The sequence below is a fragment of the Monodon monoceros genome, unplaced genomic scaffold (assembly GCF_005190385.1).
Source record: "Monodon monoceros isolate NGI ecotype Baffin Bay Population unplaced genomic scaffold, NGI_Narwhal_1 Super_Scaffold_18, whole genome shotgun sequence".
Taxonomy (NCBI): Eukaryota; Metazoa; Chordata; class Mammalia; order Artiodactyla; family Monodontidae; genus Monodon; species Monodon monoceros.
In genome coordinates this window covers 105937143-105957394 of record NW_021703774.1, presented here as the reverse complement: position 1 = coordinate 105957394, position 20252 = coordinate 105937143, and the positions used below count along the sequence as shown (strand labels likewise).

General features: G+C 36.4%; 1 protein-coding gene across 7 annotated transcripts in view; it reads right to left on the bottom strand.

Moving 5' to 3' along the window:
• Positions 1–20252, bottom strand: part of COL24A1 (collagen type XXIV alpha 1 chain) — a 425611-nt gene that overhangs the window by 161771 nt on the left and 243588 nt on the right. For 6 of the 7 annotated variants that reach the window (XM_029227745.1, XM_029227744.1, XM_029227743.1 and 3 more), the window contains 2 exons: positions 6566–6619; positions 3077–3130 (listed from right to left, as the gene is read on the bottom strand). In XM_029227745.1, the coding sequence (XP_029083578.1) occupies positions 3077–3130; positions 6566–6619 (108 nt within the window). The remainder of the gene's footprint in view (positions 1–3076; positions 3131–6565; positions 6620–20252) is intronic. The other variant, XM_029227748.1, reaches the window with a different exon arrangement.

Genomic DNA, 20252 nt, shown 5'->3' with positions numbered 1-20252 from the left:
AAACCATTTCCTCTAAGATCAGGAAAAAGACAAGGGTGTCCACTCTCACCACTATTATTCAACATAGTTTTGGAAGTCTTAGCCTTAGCAATCAGAGAAGAAAAAGAAATAAAAGGAATCCAAATCAGAAAAGAAGAAGTTGAGCTGTCACTGTTTGCAGATGACATGAAACTATACATAGAGAATCCTAAAGATGCTACCAGAAAACTACTAGAGCTAATCAATGCATTTGGTAAAGTTGCAGGATACAAAATTAATGCACAGAAATCTCTGGCATTCCTATACACTAATGATGAAAAATCTGAAAGAGAAAATAAGGAAACACTCCCATTTACCCTTGCAACAAAAAGAATAAAATACCTAGGAATAAACCTACCTAAGGAGACAAAAGACCTGCATGCAGAAAACTATAAGACCCTGATGAAAAAAATTAAAGATGATACAAACTGACGGAGAGATATACCATGTTCTTGGATTGGAAGAATCAGCATTGTGAAAATGACTATACTACCCAAAGCAGTCTACAGATTCAGTGCAATGCCTATCAAACTACCAATGGCATTTTTTACAGAACCAGAACAAAAAATTTCACAATTTGTATGGAAACACAAAAGACCCCGAATAGCCAAAGGAATCTTGAGAAAGAAAAATGGAGCTGGAGGAATCAGGCTCCCGGACTTCTGAGTATACTACAAAGCTACAGTAATCAAGACAGTATGGTACTGGCACAAAAACGAAAATATAGATCACTGGAACAGGATAGAAAGCCCAGAGGTAAACCCACACACATATGATCACCTTATTTTTGATAAAGGAGGCAAGAATATACAATAGAGAAAAGACAGCCTCTTCAATTAATGGTGCTGGGAAAACTGGACAGCTACATGGAAAAGAATGAAATTAGAACATTCCCTAACACCATACATAAAAATAAACTCAAAATGGATTAAAGACCTAAATGTAAGGCCAGACACTATAAAACTGTTAGAGGAAAACATAGGCAGAACACTCTATGACATAAATCACAGCAAGATCCTTTCTGACCCACCTCCTAGAGAAATGGAAATAAGAACAAAAATAAACAAATAGGACCTAATGAAACTTCAAAGCTTTTGCACAGAAAAGGAAGACGAAAAGACAACCCTCAGAATAGGAGAAAATATTTGCAAATGAAGCAACTGACAAAGGATTAATCTCCAAAATTTATAAGCAGCACATGCAGCTCAATATCCAAAAAACAAACAACCCAATACAAAAATGGGCAGAAGACCTAAACAGACATTTCTCCAAAGAAGACATACAGATGGCCAAGCGGCACATGAAAAGATGCTCAACATCACTAATCATTAGAGAAACGCAAATCAAAACTACAATGAGCTATCACCTCACACAGGTCAGAATGGCCATCATCAAAAAATCTAGAAACAATAAATGCTGGAGAGGGTGTGGAGAAAAGGGAACCCTCTTGCACTGTTGGTGGGAATGTAAATTGGTACAGCCACTATGGAGAACAGTATGGAGGTTCCTTAAAAAACTACAAATAGAACTACCATACGACCCAGCAATCCCTCTACTGCGCATATACCCTGAGAAAACCATAATTCAAACAGAGTCATGTACCACAATGTTCACTGCTGCACTATTTACAATAACCAGGACATGGAAGCAACCTAAGTGTCCATCGACAGATGAATGGATAAAGAACATGTGGCACATATATATAATGGAATATCACTCAGCCATAAAAAGAAATGAAATTGAGTTATTTGCAGTGAGGTGGATGGACCTAGAGTCTGTCATACAGAGTGAAGTATGTCAAAAAGAAAAAAATCACAAACCATACGCTAACACATATATATGGAATCTTAAAAAAAAAAATGGTTCTGAAGAACCTAGGGGCAGGACAGGAATAAAGATGCAGATGTAAAGAATGTACTTGAGGACACGGGGGGGGGGGGGGGAAGGGTAAGCTGGGACTAAGTGAGAGAGTGGCATAGATTTATATATACCACCAAATGTAAAATAGCTAGCTAGTGGGAAGCAGCCGCATAGCACAGGGAGATCAGCTCGGTGCTTTGTGTCCACCTAGAGGGGTGGGATAGGGAATCTGGGAGGGAGACACAAGAGGGAGGGCATATGGGGATATATGTATATGTATAGCTGATTCACTTTGTTATAAATCAGAAACTAACACACCATTGTAAAGCAATTATACTCCAATTAAGATGTTAAAAAATAAAAGAAATGTGAATGTGTACAAATACTTTAGCCTGTCAAATTTCAGAAGGAACACACCCTTTGTGGTTTAACCATATTCAAATGATTCGGAGAATGCCTTAGGAGTCAATAATTCGTGAAATTAATTAGCCTTATGGGTATATTAAACTTCCTTGTTGACAGCAATTGGAGATAGGTAAAAAAATAATCTTACAGTGCTCTACTCATAATACAGAAGTTAAAACTGAGCAAAAATTTATGTACAATGAATTTGTAGACAGCATTAGGTACACCAGATCCATCACAAGATATTTTCTGAAAGCAAGATTCTTTAATAGAAAATAATTGTTCATTTCTATCACATTTAGAAACTTTAAGAAATGAAAAAACTGCTATCTAGATATAAAATTTATCAGCTAGTACTATCTTAAAGATAAAAGAATGTAAGATGAATTCTGCATTCTGCTCTTCCACATATCAAATAATTACAATGTGACCACAAACTCATGGAAAAGTGGCAATGATGATATGTGCCATATAAACTATAAGCTATAAAAAAAAAAAGTAGAATCCTAATTGAATTTTCTTCTTCATCCACTTAAGCTAACTTAGGATGGTTTAATTCTTCTCTTAAAACTATAGGCTCATTAGACCTAGCCATGTGATTTGCATGCTTTTCAGTGCCAATCAGCATTCTGAATGGTAAACTGTTTAGAGAAGAAGAAAATTCGAATGGAAATTTACTACAAAATAGCATTTTTCACTTCCTTAAACTTCATTCAAGGCAATTCCACCTCTGGAATGCCTTAACTTTATTATGTTCTTTGGACACATATCTTTCAAATCACTGAGCTCTTACCGTAACACCCTTTTCCCCCTGGGGACCTAGTGGCCCTGGATTTCCACGTTCTCCCTTTTAAAACAAAGACAAAAGAAAAACATTGAGGCATGTTAATTAGTCATGAATGAGCTAAGCCTAGACAGGAAACTCATCCTAATTTTCAGTAATTTTTAAATTTACAAATTTTGCCTTTTTAAAGTTGCTAGACTTTTAATAAAAATCCTCAAGATACTTTTTAAGAGATAAAATACTAAAAAGTCTTATTAAAATGATGCAATCAGAAATTATGAATAATCAACATTTAAAATTGAGCATGCATCGTATTCTAGTTTTGCAAGTAGAAATTCTTATAATTTTGAGACATATGAAATATAAGAACTGTAAAAGTATGAAAGCATATTGTAAAAATTAAGTGTATAACCATTGAACAAAATTTTATTTCTGTAATCTGTCCATCACAATTAAGCATAATCATGATAATCACACATGCCACAGCAGATTAAAGGTCTAAACTGATTTATGTTAAAATTCCAAGACTTTTCAACATGTTAGTGTAGAAAATTTAACCTAATACAGAAGTAACTAAACCAGAATGAAAAAAGTACAAAACCATCTAAATTTTTTGAACTGATGTCATTTTATATTTGTTGTATTGTTAATAAAAAAACAACAAGTATATATCAATCACTTTTAATGTACTAAGTGAGAGTTGGAGAGATATAACAGATATTTGACTTAGACTCTACCCTCAAGTAATTGAAAACATGACATTAACAAAGATGAATCAATTAAAGGACAGTGAAATTTTAAATCATGTGGTACTTATTTCTAAGCCCAGGAAGGGAAGAAATCAGGAAGGATTAGAATAATCTGGAAAGACTTTACAGAGGAGATAGGAATTTAATTGAGTAGTGTAGTTTGGCTTTGAATAAATAGAGGGAAGGGGAGAGGATACTCTAAACCAAGAAAACAGTAAGAATAAGAATAGGGACAAGTATGAAATATGAGATGGGGAGCAAGAAAGGTTTATACTGGAGAATATTAGAAAATTTGTTGGATGAACTGATTAAGTCAAAATCACATAGTATCTTGATAGCAAAGTAGAGCCGTTTAACAGACTTCAACAATAGGGAGGCTAATGAAGGTTCTTCAAAATGCTTTATCATGACCCATCAGAATTAGTCTTCTGCTTATAGTATGTAGGCTGGATTAAAAGATAGGGAAAGGGTAGCGTAAATATGATAGAGGGTAAATTTAAGATAAACTAATAAGAGTACATCTGAGGCGGTAGCTTTGGATCGACTATTAGAAAGGACAAATTGTAAAGAAAAAACTCTAAGACCTGCTAAAAGATTAGGCATAGAGGATGGAGGAAAAGGAAAATGCAAAGATGGGTGCACTCTATCTATTCTGGAAGACTGGAAGAATAGAGATAGGTATAAGGCATACTAATAGAAATGAGATAATTGTGAAGAGACCAGTTTGGATGTGGGAAAAAAATGATGAATTTTAAATACTGGGTTGGCCAAAAGGTTTGTTTTTTTCTGTAAGATGGCTCTAGTAGCACTTAGTTGTCTTTAACTTCTTTCGAAACAATTTTGTTAGATTGTATTATGAGAGCTGTCATATCAGCGTGCATTTAAAAATATTATCAAAATTGGTGAATTTTTGTGTAGCCATCTTAATACTGAAGATGGAAGAAAAAAGCAACATTTTTCTGCATATTATGCTTTATTCTTTCAAGAAAGGTAAAAACGCAACTGAAATGCAAAAACATGATTTGTGCAGTGTATGGAGAAGGTGCTGTGACTGATCAAACGTCTCAAAAGTGGTTTGCAAAGTTTTGTGCTAGAGGTTTCTTGCTGGACGATGCTCCACAGTTGGGTAGTCCAGTTGAAGTTGATAGCAATCAAATCAAGACATTAATTGAGAACAATCAACGTTATAGCACAATATCCAAATCAAGCGTTGAAAATCATTTCCACCAGCTTCGTTATACTAATTGCTTTGATGTTTGGGTTTCACATAATTTAAGCACAAAAAACCTTCTTGGCCATATTTCTGCATGTGATTCTCTAGTAAAACATAATAAAAATGTTCCGTTTTTAAAACAAATTGTGATGGGCGATGAAAAGTGGAAACTGTACAATAATGTGGAACGGAAGAGATGGTGGGGCAAGTGAAATGAACCACCACCAACCACACCAAAGGCCAGTCTCATCCAAAGAAGTTGACGCTGTACATATGGTGAGATTGGAAGGGAGTCCTCTATTATGAGCTCCTTCCAGAAAACCAAACGATTAATTCCAACAAGTACTGCTCCCAGTTAGACCAACTGAAAGCAGCACTGGATAAAAAGTGTCTGAAATTAGTCAACAGAAAACTCATTATATTCCATCAGGATAACGCAAGACCACACGTTTCTCTGATGACAAGAAATAAAAACTGTTACAACTTGGCTGGGAAGTTCTGATTCATCCGCCATATTCACCAGACATTGCACCTTCCCTGGAAGACTGTAAAAGGCACCTGGAACAGTTCTTTGCTCAAAAAAGATAAAAAGTTTTGGGAAGATGGAATTATGAAGTTGCCAGAAAAATGGGAGAAGGTAGTGGAACAAAACAGTGAATACGTTGTTCAATGAAGTTCTTGGTGAAAATGAAAAATGTGTCTTTTATTTTTTACTTAAAAACTGAAGGAAACTTTGGGCCAAGCCAATATGTTGAGTTTGACTTAAATTAAAAATTTCAGATGGAAATAACTGGAATATTATCTAATTTACTTCTAATCCTGGCTCTACTTAATTATTCACAAACAGTAGCCTTGCATATTAGACTATCATGCTTCTGCTTTATAGTCAGCAAGTCAGGTTTCAGTCAAAGACTTGAAGTTTTTGGTTTATTACCTACTAGCTCATTATAAGATTCTATTAAAAAAAATCAAGAAAATGCCCTTGCTGGTTTCAAATAAAGAATTACTTATTTTTTTTTAAAAAAAGACTTTCCTAGATTTGAAATTCAATATGGAAAATCACTCCCAAGATAATGATTTCTAGGAAATTCTTAAGCAAATTACAGTTTCCATCACAATAGCCAAAAAGATCTTTGAAAAACTTCATACTGAATTCCAAGAGGATATAAAGAGTTTGTGACTGAAACTTGGATTAGGGAAAGTGATAACTTATTCTTCACTTTCAAAACTGTTTCCTTTAGGAGCTTGTTCTCATAAGTAGATTTAAATATTTTCTAGTCATAAGCCTAGACCATCAATTTCATCTTTTCTCTTCAGAGCACATCATTATAGCCAAAAGAGTACTCTGCCTTTTAAAAATTAGAAACATACATGCTATCAGCTATATTTCAATATATTTAAGAGATTCAGTACAGGTAATGCATATTAAGTTATGAGTAATTTCTAATTTCTAATTCATAAAATATCATATGACTGTCTCTCCTTTGAGTTTAGCTTAGAATCCTTACTATTAAACAAAACAATGAAAGAAATTACCTTTTCACCAGTGCTTCCAGTCATTCCAACTTCTCCAGGTGAACCGACAGGTCCCTTTTAGGAAAAAATATAACAGAAAATACACATATATTGTATTACTATTATAGCATCCTGGTTTTAAATCACCTATAAACATGATGTTTCTTTCTAACTCATCCTAAATTTTATCTTAGAGTAAAATTCCTCCTGGTATAGGCATCCGGCCTAAGACTTCACATCAGAATTATTCAGTTAATCAACAAATATATATGAATGTCTAATATGTGATAGGCTGGCTGCTGGGAGGCACTGAGTTTCAAATTCAAACATAGTCCCTATCCTTGTAGAACTTACAGTCCAGTGGATGTCATAAAAACTCCTGCTGTTTTTGTAGATTCTTGATGTGGATACACTAGCTTAAGAAATCATTTCTGTGACTTCCTTCTTTGAAAGCTCCTCAACACATGAGGGAATAGCACATACCCACTCGTTAATTCATTCAAAAATATTTGGTGCCTACTTTGTGCCATGCACTATGCTGCTTGCTGAGATTTCATTAGGAAGCAAAAGGAGATCTAGGCCCTGCCCTGATGAGGCAAAAAGTCTTGTAACAGAAACAAGAACAACTAAATTAGAAAGTGAACATTTATAAATTATGATACAGGTTCACAAAGGAAACTGTGATGCTGAGGTGGGGAATAAAAGACAAGACCTATTTTAGGAAAGATGGTCAGGGTAAATCTGAGACCTGACATTTAAACTGAAAGCTGAAGAATAAAAAGAGGCCAGCCAGCCGAACGCAGAAAGGAGGAAGAGAGTTCTAGGTGGAGAAAATAGCTTGAAGTAAAGAATGAATTTCGCAGAAGAAGTGAAAGAAGGCAATCAGTACCACTGTTTCAGAATGAACAACGCTCAGGGTGCCTCTACCTTTGTCTCTATGGATTCTACTTCAAGCAGTGTAGAAAGCAAAAATGGTAACGCAGAACAAGCTTTACAACGAGAGTATAATCCTTCTCCCTGACTGTCTTCAATTATGAAGTTATTTTCTACTTTTATTTAAAAATGTATGAAACATTTTCTTTTGCAATAGCTACCAAGCAAAGACACTATTTAGATTAGATAATATTACATATTAGCATATAGAAGGTACCTGAATCATGAAAAAATGGTTTGCTGTGTTGAAGCTACCTGAAGTTAATGTATGGGGCATGATTTTATCCACAAAAATTGGGTTGGCCAAAAAGTTTGTTCGTGTTTTTCCTGCTCTTACGTAAGATCTTACAGAAAAACCCAAACGAACTTTTTGGCCAACCCAATATCTATATCCTCATCCATATCTATCTATCATTCTATCTGGTGACTATGTATACATTAACATACGTTAAATACTTCCTGTGTGTCTGATTTAATCCTCACAACAACTGTATTTGGTAGTATTATCATGATTCCCCTTTAACAGATGAGGCAGATGAGTTAAGAAGCTTTCTAAGGTAGATGAGTGTAAGTGGCTATTGAACACTTGAAATGTGGCTAGTCCAAATTGACATGTACTTAAATGTAAAAGGCACACTAGATTTCAAAGACCTACTACAAAAAGAATGCAATTTTTGTGCAATTTCTATCCATATCTTTTGTCCAAATTTTGTTCCTGAGGTTGCCTATATTTTTTTGTGATAATTTTCTGGAATTCTTATTCATTCAAGGTATAAACTCCTTGCTGGTTTTAGATGTTATAAATTCCTTCTTGTGATTCATCACCTGTGAGATTATTTTGACATCCTTCATTGATAGAAATCCTTAATTTTGACGTAGCCACATCCAACCATTTTTTGCCTTATGACTTGTATTTTCTGGATCTTGTTTAAGAAGTCTTCCTCTACCTTTACGTCATTAGGTAATAGGCATTCTTTTCTATTAGTGTTAACTTTTTTTTTTTTTTTTTTTGTGGTACGCGGGCCTCTCACTGTTGTGGCCTCTTCCGTTGCAGAGCACAGGCTCCGGACACGCAGGTTCAGCGGCCATGGCTCACGGGCCCAGCCACTCGGCGGCATGTGGGATCTTCCCGGACCGGGACACGAACCCGTGTCCCCTGCATCGGCAGGCGGACTCTCAACCACTGAGCCACCAGGGAAGCCCTAGAGTTAACTTTTTAAGGTAGGTCTTTAATCCATCTGGAGTCCATCTTTTTCACCAGGGGTGAGATAGAGATCCAACTAAATTTTTTCCACATAGTGACCCAGTTTTCCAAATACTATACATACTAAAATTTACTTTTCCCATTAATTTGTGGTGTCAATCTTTTAAAAAAAAATATCGAGCTATAAATGACACACAACAATATATTAGCTTTAGGTGTACAGCATAATGATTCAATATTTGTATATATTGTGAAATGATCACCACAGTAAGTCTAGTTAATATCCCTCATCACCATACACAGTTACAGAATTTTTTTCTTGTGATGAGAACATTTAAGATTGACTCTCTTGGCGACTTTCAGATAGGCAATACAGTATTATTAACTATAGCTTCTATGCTGTACATTACATCCCCGTGGCTTACTTATTTTATAACTGGAAATTTGTACCTTTTGACTCCCTTCACCTATTTTGCCCACCCCTCAGCCCCTGCCTCTGGCAACCATCAATCTATTCTCTGTATCTATGAGCTTGGTTTAAAAAATATTTTTTTTAGATTCCACATATATGTGAGATGGTATGGTATTTGTCTTTGACTTATTTCACTTAGCATAATGTCCTCAAGGCTCATCCATGTTACCACAAATGGCAAGATGTACCCTTTTTATGGTTGAGTAGTGTTCCATTGTACGCATAAACCACATCTTCTTTACCCATTCATCCATCGATGGAAACTTAAAAAGGTTGTTTCCATATCTTGGTTATTGTAAACAATGCTTCAGTGAACATGGGGGTGCATATATATTTTCAAATTCATGCTTTTGTTTTCTTCAGATAAATACCTAGAAGTGGAATCATATGGTAGTTCTATTTTTAATTTTTTGAGGAACCTCCATATTGTTTTCCACAGTGGCTGCACCAGTTTACATTCTCACCAACTGTGCACGAGGGTTCCCTTTTCTCCACATTCTTGCCAACATTTGTTATTTCTTATCTTTTATAACAGCCATCCTAGCAAGTGTGAGGTGATATCTCACTGTGGTTTTGATTTGCATTTCCCTGATGATTATTGATGTTGAGCATCTTTTCCTTTGCCTGTTGGCCATCCGTACATCACATTTGGAGAAATACCTATTCAGACCCTCTGCTCATTTTTAAATCAAATTGCTTGTTTTTTGCTATTCAGTTGTATGAGTTTTTTTCTTTTTTATAATGTTATACTACCCCTTCAAGTAGCCCAGTGTGTTTTCTATAGATTCTGTCAATTATTGCTGTATTCTAATGAGCTTTTTTTTGGTCGTTTTTTTTTTTAAAGAAGATGTTGGGGGTAGGAGTTTATTAATTAATTAATTTATTTTGGCTGCATTGGGTCTTCGTTTCTGTGCGTGGGCTTCCTCTAGTTGTGGCAAGTGGGGGCTACTCTTCATCGCGGTGCACGGGCCTCTCACTATCGTGGCCTCTCTTGTTGCGGAGCACAGGTTCCAGACGCGCAGGCTCAGTAGTTGTGGCTCACGGGCCTAGTTGCTCCGCGGCATGTGGGATCCTCCCAGACCAGGGTTCGAAACCGTGTCCCCTGCATTAGCAGGCAGATTCTCAACCACTGTGCCACCAGGGAAGCCCTGTATGAGTTCTTTATATATTTTGGATATTAGCTCCTTATCAGATATATGATTTGCAAACATTTTCTTCCATTCACTAGGTTGCCTCTTCATTTTGTTAATGATTTCCTTTGCTATGCAGAAGCTTTCGAGTTTGATGTAGTTCCACTTGTTTATTTTTGCTTTTATTGTCTTTGCTTTCGGTGTCAAATCCAAAAAAATCTGTGGTGCCATTCTTATAACATTTTATACATGGCATATTTCTAAGCTCTCTACTCTAGTACATTAATTATTTCTCTGTTTTCTCCTCTTTGAAAATTCTCTCACTCATTTTTTTCTAATGTTTTTATAGCTATTCCTACTACAGAACTGAAAATAAGCACTCTAAAACAGGTTTAGATCAGTAGTAAAGAATCTGAGCTACACAGGCTTTATATCTACTTACTCTTTAAATCTATATTACTGTTTAATCTGAAAACTATCCACACATCTGGAAATTAACAGGTGAATCAGATGAACACATTTAGAGTTGAGGCCTCTCAAATTTCCTAGGATGTTATTGATTGTAAGATGCACTATTACTTTTGTATCTCTAAAGAGAAAAAGATTCTTCCAAGTAATTTAATTCACCACTGATTATAAGAAACATCCTAATTTTACAAATACTAAAATGGAAAAAAATTGTATTATTGTTAAAAATATTCACTGCTCCTTTCTGTTGAAAGAGTACACATCCCTACATTTCTGATGTCAGCCTTGGCCATGTGGCTTGCAGTGTCAATGGCAAAAATATAATCCTCCATCTTGTTGACATCTGGCTTCTCTATGTAACTTACTTTGACCAAATAAAAGTGAGTGTGTGTGGTAGTGATATGTGCCACTTTTTTTTTTTTAAGCCAGTTTCTTTTTTTCCTTCTACCCTGAGGTCAGCCATGTCCCAGATAGGAGCTGCTCCTGAAGCCTAGGTGTCAGAATGCAGAAGAGATGGATAGAGTCACAGCCAACCAACAGCGGACAGAGTGCAAGTAACAAGCAAACTTGTTGTCATAAGCCACTGATATTTTGAGGGTATTTCTTTCTGCAGCAAAACTTAGCCTAATGTGACTGATGCAACTTGCATTTTAGAATTGATGAAATCTGGTACTTGTTTGCCTGAAAAACAGGTGATTTTCCTTCACTTTCTTCTAACCTATGTACTAAAGGCCCTAGGAGATGGTGGAGCCATAAGAAAAAAGGAAGCCGGGCATCTCAGTCACTTTGTCAGAAAGAGCTACCTGGTAATACCCACACTGGACTATTAACATGAGCAAAAACAACTTCTTATCAAGTTAAGCCTACAAAAATTTTTAGTTTTATTTGTTATAGCTGTTAATATTCTCCTAAAAATACATTAAATTAAACTATGTGTTGACATAAAATTGAAGAACTTTGTAATCTATCTCAATTGGCTTATTCAAAAGTTAGTCTCACAGAAATCTTTTTATAAATGAAGATGGTATAAAGTGCACTGAACCAACCTCTGGTTTCGATTGCAAATCAACTTATTCAATAAGTGCAAAATGATCTGAAGAAAATAAAATTAAACACATATTTATGTGTTCATGTAACAAGCTCTGTGCTAAGAGTGGTAGAGGTTACAAAGATGAGTGAAATATAATAAGGCGTTCATAATCTAGTAAGTTGGATGAGGAAAAGCATATTTTCTGTAAGTTAAGAGAAGAAAAATAAAATCCTATATAATGCAAAGGCAGCAGAGATTATGTCTGGTTGAGAACATAAGGAAAAGCTTTACAGAGAACACAATATTTGAGGTACGGCCTACTGTTGACAAGATAAATGGTGAAAGTGTATTCAACGTAGAGGGAATGATCTGAACAGAAAATGGGAGGTAGCAAATGATGAAACATATGTCAAACATAAAGCAAATCCAGATTGTCTGGCAAACAGGATATGTGTAGGAAAGAGGCTGGGATAGATATGGTGATATACTATTGAGGGCTTTGACTGCCAAGTGTATTTGTATTTGTGGTGTTTGAAGAAAAATTTGTGTTTGTTGAAGAATCATTGTCGGTTTGAGTAAAGGAGGAATGTAATCGTATCTGTACTGAATGGACAGTAATTTAACAACACTGTGTTCAATGTGTGGAAATGGGAGAAAGATACAAAATGGTGTAAACAGTTAGAAGCTATTGTAATAGTCTAGTTTAAGTGTAATGACTCTTATGACAATGGTATCATGACTCAAAGAAACAGTAGCTCAGGGGAGAAGCCAGTGTCAGAGGAGAGATGATGAATTAAGCCATGGGACAATTATGGCTCTTAATTGACACTATGGCTCATGGGACAATCAGAGAGTCTATCCTGAAATATTAATTTGTGGGTCCATAGAAAAATCAATTCCTGAAATCATAAGAATGATGCAGTACATACAGTAATAACAGAAGAAAAACAGGAGAGAATTTTAATGAAAATTCTTTGGAAGCAAGAGATAGAAGGAAAAACAAAAGGGAGAGAGGAGAATCAGGAATGTGCAAGGAAAGTTTAAGAAGGGAAAAGTTTCAGATAGCAAGACATCAGTGTTATGTGGAAGGGTTGAGAAGGATGAATATTGAGACAGTCATAAGATTTGGCAATTAGAAGGTTGGCGGTGACCTTTAAGAACAATTTCAGTACCTTTTGTGTGTTTGTATGTAATTTTGCCAAAGAGAATACAAGTGAGGAGAAAGTGGAAAACAACTGTGTAGTTTATTCTTTTAAGAAGTTTGACAGCAAAAAGGAGGAGGCACAATAATTGCTTGAGGACATAGTTTGAAAATTATTTTATTTAGAATCTAATTTTTGTTCTATCTGCCAAATAAAAGAAACTCATCTACAATAGAAAAATACTCTTCTAAATAGAAGGAAATTATATTCAAAACTTAATTTTTTTTGCTCTATTTCATAAAATGAGTTTTGCTTTGTTTTTAAAAGAAAACAGACTAATTCAACACATCTGTATCAGAGAGGAGATATTGGCAGGTTTTACATGCTCCCAAGGTCTATGTCCTAGCCAGTTGTCTCTAGGCAGATTCCTTGCGCTGGGAATGCTTTGTGAGTTACAGAACTCACAGCAGAGAGACACGTATTAGGCAAAGGTGCCCTATAACCTTCTCTTCCTTATTGAAGAAACACTGTTTAAAAGGACAGATTATGGCGCTATGACTTGTTCTAATTTTTACCCATGAAACCTTAAGTGCCACATATGCCAATGAGAGTCAAGGGCAGAAAGTTATTTGTTCAATTTTAAAGTGCTCAAATGCAAATTATGGGTATGTGGAAATGGGCATAATTTATTCATATTTTTAATCTATGGATCCTCAGAAGAAAAATACGGACGGCCTCCATTTCTGTTCCTTTCAATTCATTTCAAAACAAATGTTGAAATCTTTTATATTATTGTATTAGTTATCTATTACTGCAGAACAGATTACCCCAAAGTCAGTGGCTTAAAACAATAAATACTTATCTCACAGTTTCTGTCAGTCAAGAATTCACTAGTGCTTATCTCAGAATTTTTCTGAGTTCTGGCTCAGAGTTTTTCATGAGGTTGTAGTCAAGATATGACATAAGCTGCAGTCATCTGAAGTCTTGACTGAGACTAGGGAATCCATTTCCAAGAAGGCTGTTAGCTGGAGGCCTCAGTTTCTCGCTATGTAGGCCTCTGTATGGCCTGACTTCATGGCAGTAGGTTCCCGCCCCCCCCCCCCCGGTGAATAATCCAAGAGAGAGAGTGAGCAAGGAAGAAGCTGCAATGTCTATTATGACCTAGTCACACACAGCTAATTCTGCCATAGCCTATTCATTAGAAGCGAGTCATGAAGTCCACTCCACACTGAGAGTGAAATAAGACTATCTTTTGGAAGGGGGAACATCAAAGAATTTGCAGACATATTTTAAAACCATCACAATGACTCAGTTTTATTCTTGGCTTGATTTGATGTTTTATTAAGACTGATTCCTCCCAATACTTTTCTTCAGTTTTTTAACCTCTGTTGTTAAGTTAGACACTTCTGCAGAAATATTCTAAGTAGTATTAGAATGATGTACATTTTCCCAAAGATGAAATGCATAAAATTTCATTCTTATTTCATTAGTTCTTAATTATTTATCATGTATAAGACACTATACTAGTCAATTAATAACTAAAATATAAAGCAGATAACAAAAATTTCTGTGGGATAAATCACTATAGAATATCAAAGTAGGAGTCAGCAAACCATGACCCCAGGGGCTGGCTGCATGTTTTTTGGAAATAAAGATTTGCTGGAACACAGCCATGACCTTTTGTTTACCTATTGCCTATGGCTGCTTTCACCCTATGAAGGCAGAGCTGAGTAGTTGGGACAGAGATTTTATGGCCCACAAAACTCAAACCATTTCTGTTGGGTATTTAAGGGAAATTACAAAGCAGTCACTGAAGCCATAGCCTCAGCTTATAAGAATTATCAGCAATTTATACTTTTTGATCAAGAATTTTCATTAAAAGAAGTTTCAAAACACTGATTCCATGTCTAACACACATTAAAAAAAAAAAAGCTTTTAGCTAGAACATGCCATGCTATGTGTCAAGAGCTAGATAACTCTACGATAAATGAAAACGTTCACTTTTTGCAAAATGGAATATATAATAGTCTATTTAAAGATTTTGTTAGCTAAAGTGGAAACTCAAAAAGCCTTATGTATAATAAATCACTTCTTAGAATTGAAAAGAAATACTATTTTTTCCCAAAAGTCAGTAAAAACTCTAAAATACTCAGGTTCTATTTTTTAAAGTAACCACATCCTACTTATTCACTGAAGACTGATATAAAATTAGGATATTACCTAGTTGAAGCTAAAATGTTTAAAAAACTTTACATGAAGTTCTTAGACTTGACAATTATCTTTAAAAAATCACTGTGCCTTCAACTGTAGTTTAAAACTACTCTATATTATTTCAAATTTTCTTTTCAATGTAGAAACAACTGTATTTATAGGATAAAGAATTTCAGACCCCCAACCTCCTCAAATTCACTTGAAAATATAATATATAAAGCTAATTCCCTAGGATTTAGTTCTGTTTTATCTTAGAAACATATTAACTTCGATGTTTGCATTAGTACTACTGTGTTTACTCTTTGTTTAAAAATAAGAGAATTTTATAAGTCATCTTACCACAACAAAGGTAGTAGTTAGTTATACTATATGTAACTGCTGATATTTGACTATTTTTTTAACCTTAAGAATGGTAATTTTTCATGGTTCAATCTAGTACAATCTTGGAGGGTAGGAGAAACAGAAGGTCAGCCAGACATGAGAAAATCACTTCAAGCACACCATGGGAAAATGTGTGTTCATAACTAGCATTTATTTCTCTACCTCAAGTTCCCATGCTTCTGTCCAAGAAGAGAATGATACAGATGGCTGTCAGTCTAGACAGATAAGAGGAAGATGTAGAAAAGTGGAAAGAAACTTTCGTGTATAACATATCTGGGTAAGAAAGAGGAATTCCTTTTTAGAAATGATAAATATGAGACAATACGAGACACTATACAATTGTGTAAGCAGGTCTAGAGCAAAAAGATATTTGAGAATCACCAGCAAGTAGTAAAGAGAGTAAATGAGTCACCAAAGAAAGGATGTACATTGAGAAAAGGAAAAGGCCAAGACCAATAACACTTAGAGAGCAGGATGAAAAAAAGAAAACTTAAAGAACTGTCCTATACGTGAAAAAGAAAGTGTACTGTCAAAAGGAGGATATTGTCCATTTATTTATTTATCACCCACAATGTTTCTTCAGACCTTTTCATTTGGGGGTAATTTTATGACTTGACGAGAATGAATAAAACTTTCTGTTAATTTGTAAATACATCACGGTTTCCAAATAGCTAATCTATGGACCATTTCACTCCTATTTTCAAACAAAATCCATAAGCTAAGGATATATTCCTTTGACGGTGTGACTTGGATTAAATTACTTTAGCTCACTGTGTCTCATCCTTCACCATTTAGGAAGACATGACTTTAAGTTTATCAGTTTGTATGCTTTGTAAAGCCAGGATGATGTCCTGTCTCATACTGAATCCCCTATGTCTAATACATTGCCTGGAATATAGAAGAAAATAAATATATGTTGAATGAATGAGTGAATAAATTTGAATGAGTGAATAAGTTAGATAGAGCAGCAGTAGTGGAAGCAGAGATAAGCTGCCCACATCACCCTTTAAGAAAGGTCTTGGTCTGTGTGTTCGCTCCAGGGCCCCATGTGAGCTTTCCCAGGATAAGCAGCTTTAGCAAATGGGGTAGAGCTGGGTGCTGCAAGAATATAAATGCCAGGAGACAAGGACAAGGTGGCAGAGTAGAAGGACTTGAGTTCACTTCCTTTCATGAAAACACCAAAATCACAACAAACTGCTGAACAACCATTGAGATAAAAGACTGGAACCTACCAAAAAACATATTCTACATCCAAAGACAAAGAAGAAGCCACAACGAGATGGTAGGAGGGGGCACGTTCATGATAAAATAAAATCCCATACCTGCCGGGTTGGGTGACCCACAAACTGGAAAATAATTATATCACAGAGTTTCTCCCACAGGACCCAGAGATCTGGACCCCATGTCAGAATCCCCAGCCTGGGGGTCTGCCATTGGGAGAAGGAGCTCTTAGAGCATTTGGCTTGAAAGCCAGCAGGGCTTGAGTGCAGGAGCTCCACAGGACTGGGGGAAACAGAGACTCCACTCCTGGAGGGCCAGACCTACCTGCAGGACTTGGAGAGCCTCCTGGGGAGGGAGGGGTTGGCTGTGGCTCACTGTAGGGACAAAGGCACTGGTGGCAGAGGGCCCAGGGAATATTCATCAGTGTGAACTCTCCTGGAGGTCGCCATTGTGGCACCAAGAACTGGCCCCACCCAACTCCAGTTGGCTGAGGCTCCAGTGCTGGAACGCCTCAGGCCAAACAAACAACAGGGTGGGAACACAGTCTTACTCATCAGCAGACAGGCTGCTTAAAGTCTTCCTGAGCCCATAGCCACCTCTAAACACACCCCTTGACATGGCCCTGTTCACCAGAGGGACAAGACCCAGCTCTACACACCAGTGGGCAGGCACCAGTCCTGCCCACCAGGAAGCCTGCACAACTCCCTGGACCAATCTCACCCACCAGGAGGCAGATACCAGAAGCAAGAGGAACCACAATCTGCAGCCTGTGGAATGGAGACCACAAACACAGAAAGTTAGACAAAATGAGATGATAGAGAAATACATTCCAGATAAAGGGACAAGATAAAACCCCAGAAGAACAACTAAGTGAAGAGGAGATAGTCAATCTACCTGAAAAAGAATTCAGAGTAAAGATAGTAAAGATGATCCAAGGTTTTGGGAAAAGAATGGAGGCAAAGACCAAGAAGATACAAGAAATGCTTACCAAAGACCTAGAAGATTTAAAGAACAACAACAAAAAATTGAACAATACAATATCTGAAATGACAAATACACTTGAAGGAATTGATAGCAGAATAAATGAGGCAGAAGAACAAATAAGTGAGCTGGAAGACAAATTGGTGGAAATCACTGCTGCAGGACAGAACAAAGAAAAAAGAATGAAAAGAAATAAGGACAGTCTAAGGGAGGGGTCCCCCACTCCCAGGCTGTGGACTGGTACCGGTCCACAGCCTGTTAGGAACCAGGCCACACAGCAGGAGGTGAGTGGCAGGCAAGTGAGTGAAGCTTCATCTGTGGCTCCCCATTGCTCACATTACCACCTGAACCAACCCCCCACCCCCCATCCCATCCATGGAAAAATTGTCTTCCATGAAACCAGCCCCTGGTACCAAAAAGGTTGGGGACTGCTGGTCTAAGGGACCTCTGGGACAGCATTAAAAGCACCAACATTTGCATTATAAGGATCCCAGAGGAGAAGAGAGAAAGGGCCTGAGAAAATATTTGAAGAGATAATAGCTGAAAACTTCCTTAACATGAGAAAGGAAACATTCACCCAAGTCTAAGAATCACAGAGAGTCCCATACAGGATAAACCCAAGGAGTAACACGCTGAGACACATTTTATTCAAACTGACAAAAATTGAAGAGAAAATACTAAAAGCAGCAATAGAAAAGCAACAAATAACACACAAGGGAATCCCCATAAGGTTATCAGCTGATTTTTCAGTAGAAGCTCTGCAGGCCAGAGGGAGTGGCATGATACATTTAAAGTGATGAAAGGGAAAAACCTACAACCAAGAATACTCTACCCAGCAAGGCTCTCCTTCAGATTCAATGGAGAAATCAAAAGCTTTACAGACAAGCAAAAGCTAACAGAATTCAGCACCACCAAACCATCTTTACAACAAATGCTAAAAGAACTTCTCTAGGTGGAAAAGAAAAGCCCACAACTAGAAACAAGAAAATTACGAATGGGAAAGCTCTCCAGTAAAGGCAAACATACAGCAAAGGTAGGAAACCATCCACACACAAATATGATACCCAAACCAGCAATCATGAGAAGAGGACAGTACAGATGCAGGATACTGAAAATGCATTTGAAATTAAGAGACCAGCAACTTAAAACAACTTGTATATATATAGACTGCTATATCAAAACCTCATGGTAATGGCAAATCAAAAATAGATAAGAACAATAGATAAAAACACAGAAAAGAAAAAGCATCCAAACACAACACTACAGATAGTCATCAAATAACAAGAGAAGAGAACAAAGGAGGAAGGGAAGAAAAAAGACCTACAAAAACAAATCCAAAACAAATAACGAAATGGCAATAAGAACATACATATAGGTAATTACCTTCAATGTAAATGGATTAAATGCTCTAACCAAAAGACATTGACTGGCTGAATGGATAAAAAACAAGACCCATATATATGCTGTCTACAAGAGACCCACTTCAGATCTAGGGACATGTACAGACTGAATGTGTGAGGATGGGAATAGGTATTCCATGCAAAAGGAAATCAAAAGAAAGCTGGAGTAGCAATACTCATATCAGACAAAATAGACTTTAAAATACTGTTACAAGAGACAAAAAAGGACACTACATAATCAAGGAATCAACCCAAGAAGAAGATATAACAATTGTAAATATATATGCACCCAACATAGGAACACTTCAATATAAAAGGCAAATGCTAACAGCCATAAAAGGAGAAACTGACAGTCACATAATAATAGTGGGGGACTTCAACACCCCACTTACATCAATGGACAGACCATGCAGACAGAAAATCAGTAAGGAAACAGAGGCCTTAAATGACACATTAGACCAGATGGACTTAACTGATATTTATAGAACCTTCCATACAAAAGCCATAGAATACACATTCTCAAGTGCACATGCAACATTTTCCAGGACTGATCACAAGCTGGGCCACAAAGCAAGTCTTGGTAAATTTAAGAAAACTGAAATCATATCAAGCATATTTTCTGAACACAATTCTGAGATTAGAAATCAACTACAAGAAAAAAACTAAAAAACACAATCACGTGGAGGCTAAGCAGCATGCTACTAAACAACTAATGGATCACTGAAGAAATCAAAGAGGAAATCAGAAAATACCTAGAGACAAATGAAAATGAAAACATGACAATCCAAAACCTATGGGACACAGCAAAAGGAGTTCTAAAAGGGAAGTTAATAGTGATACAAGCTTACTTCAGGAAACAAGAAAGATCTCAAACAAACAACCTAACCCTACACCTAAAGCAAGTAGAAAAAGAAGAACAAACAAAATCCAAAGTTAGTAGAAGGAAAGAAGTCATAAAGATCAGAGCAGAAATAAATGAAATACAGACGAAGAAAACAATAGAAATGATCAATGAAACTAAAAGCTGGCTCTTTGAAAAGATAAACAAAATGGTTAAACCTTTTGCCAGACTCATGAAGAAAAAAAGGGAGAGGACTCAAATCATTAAAATTAGAAATGAAAAAGAAGTTACAAC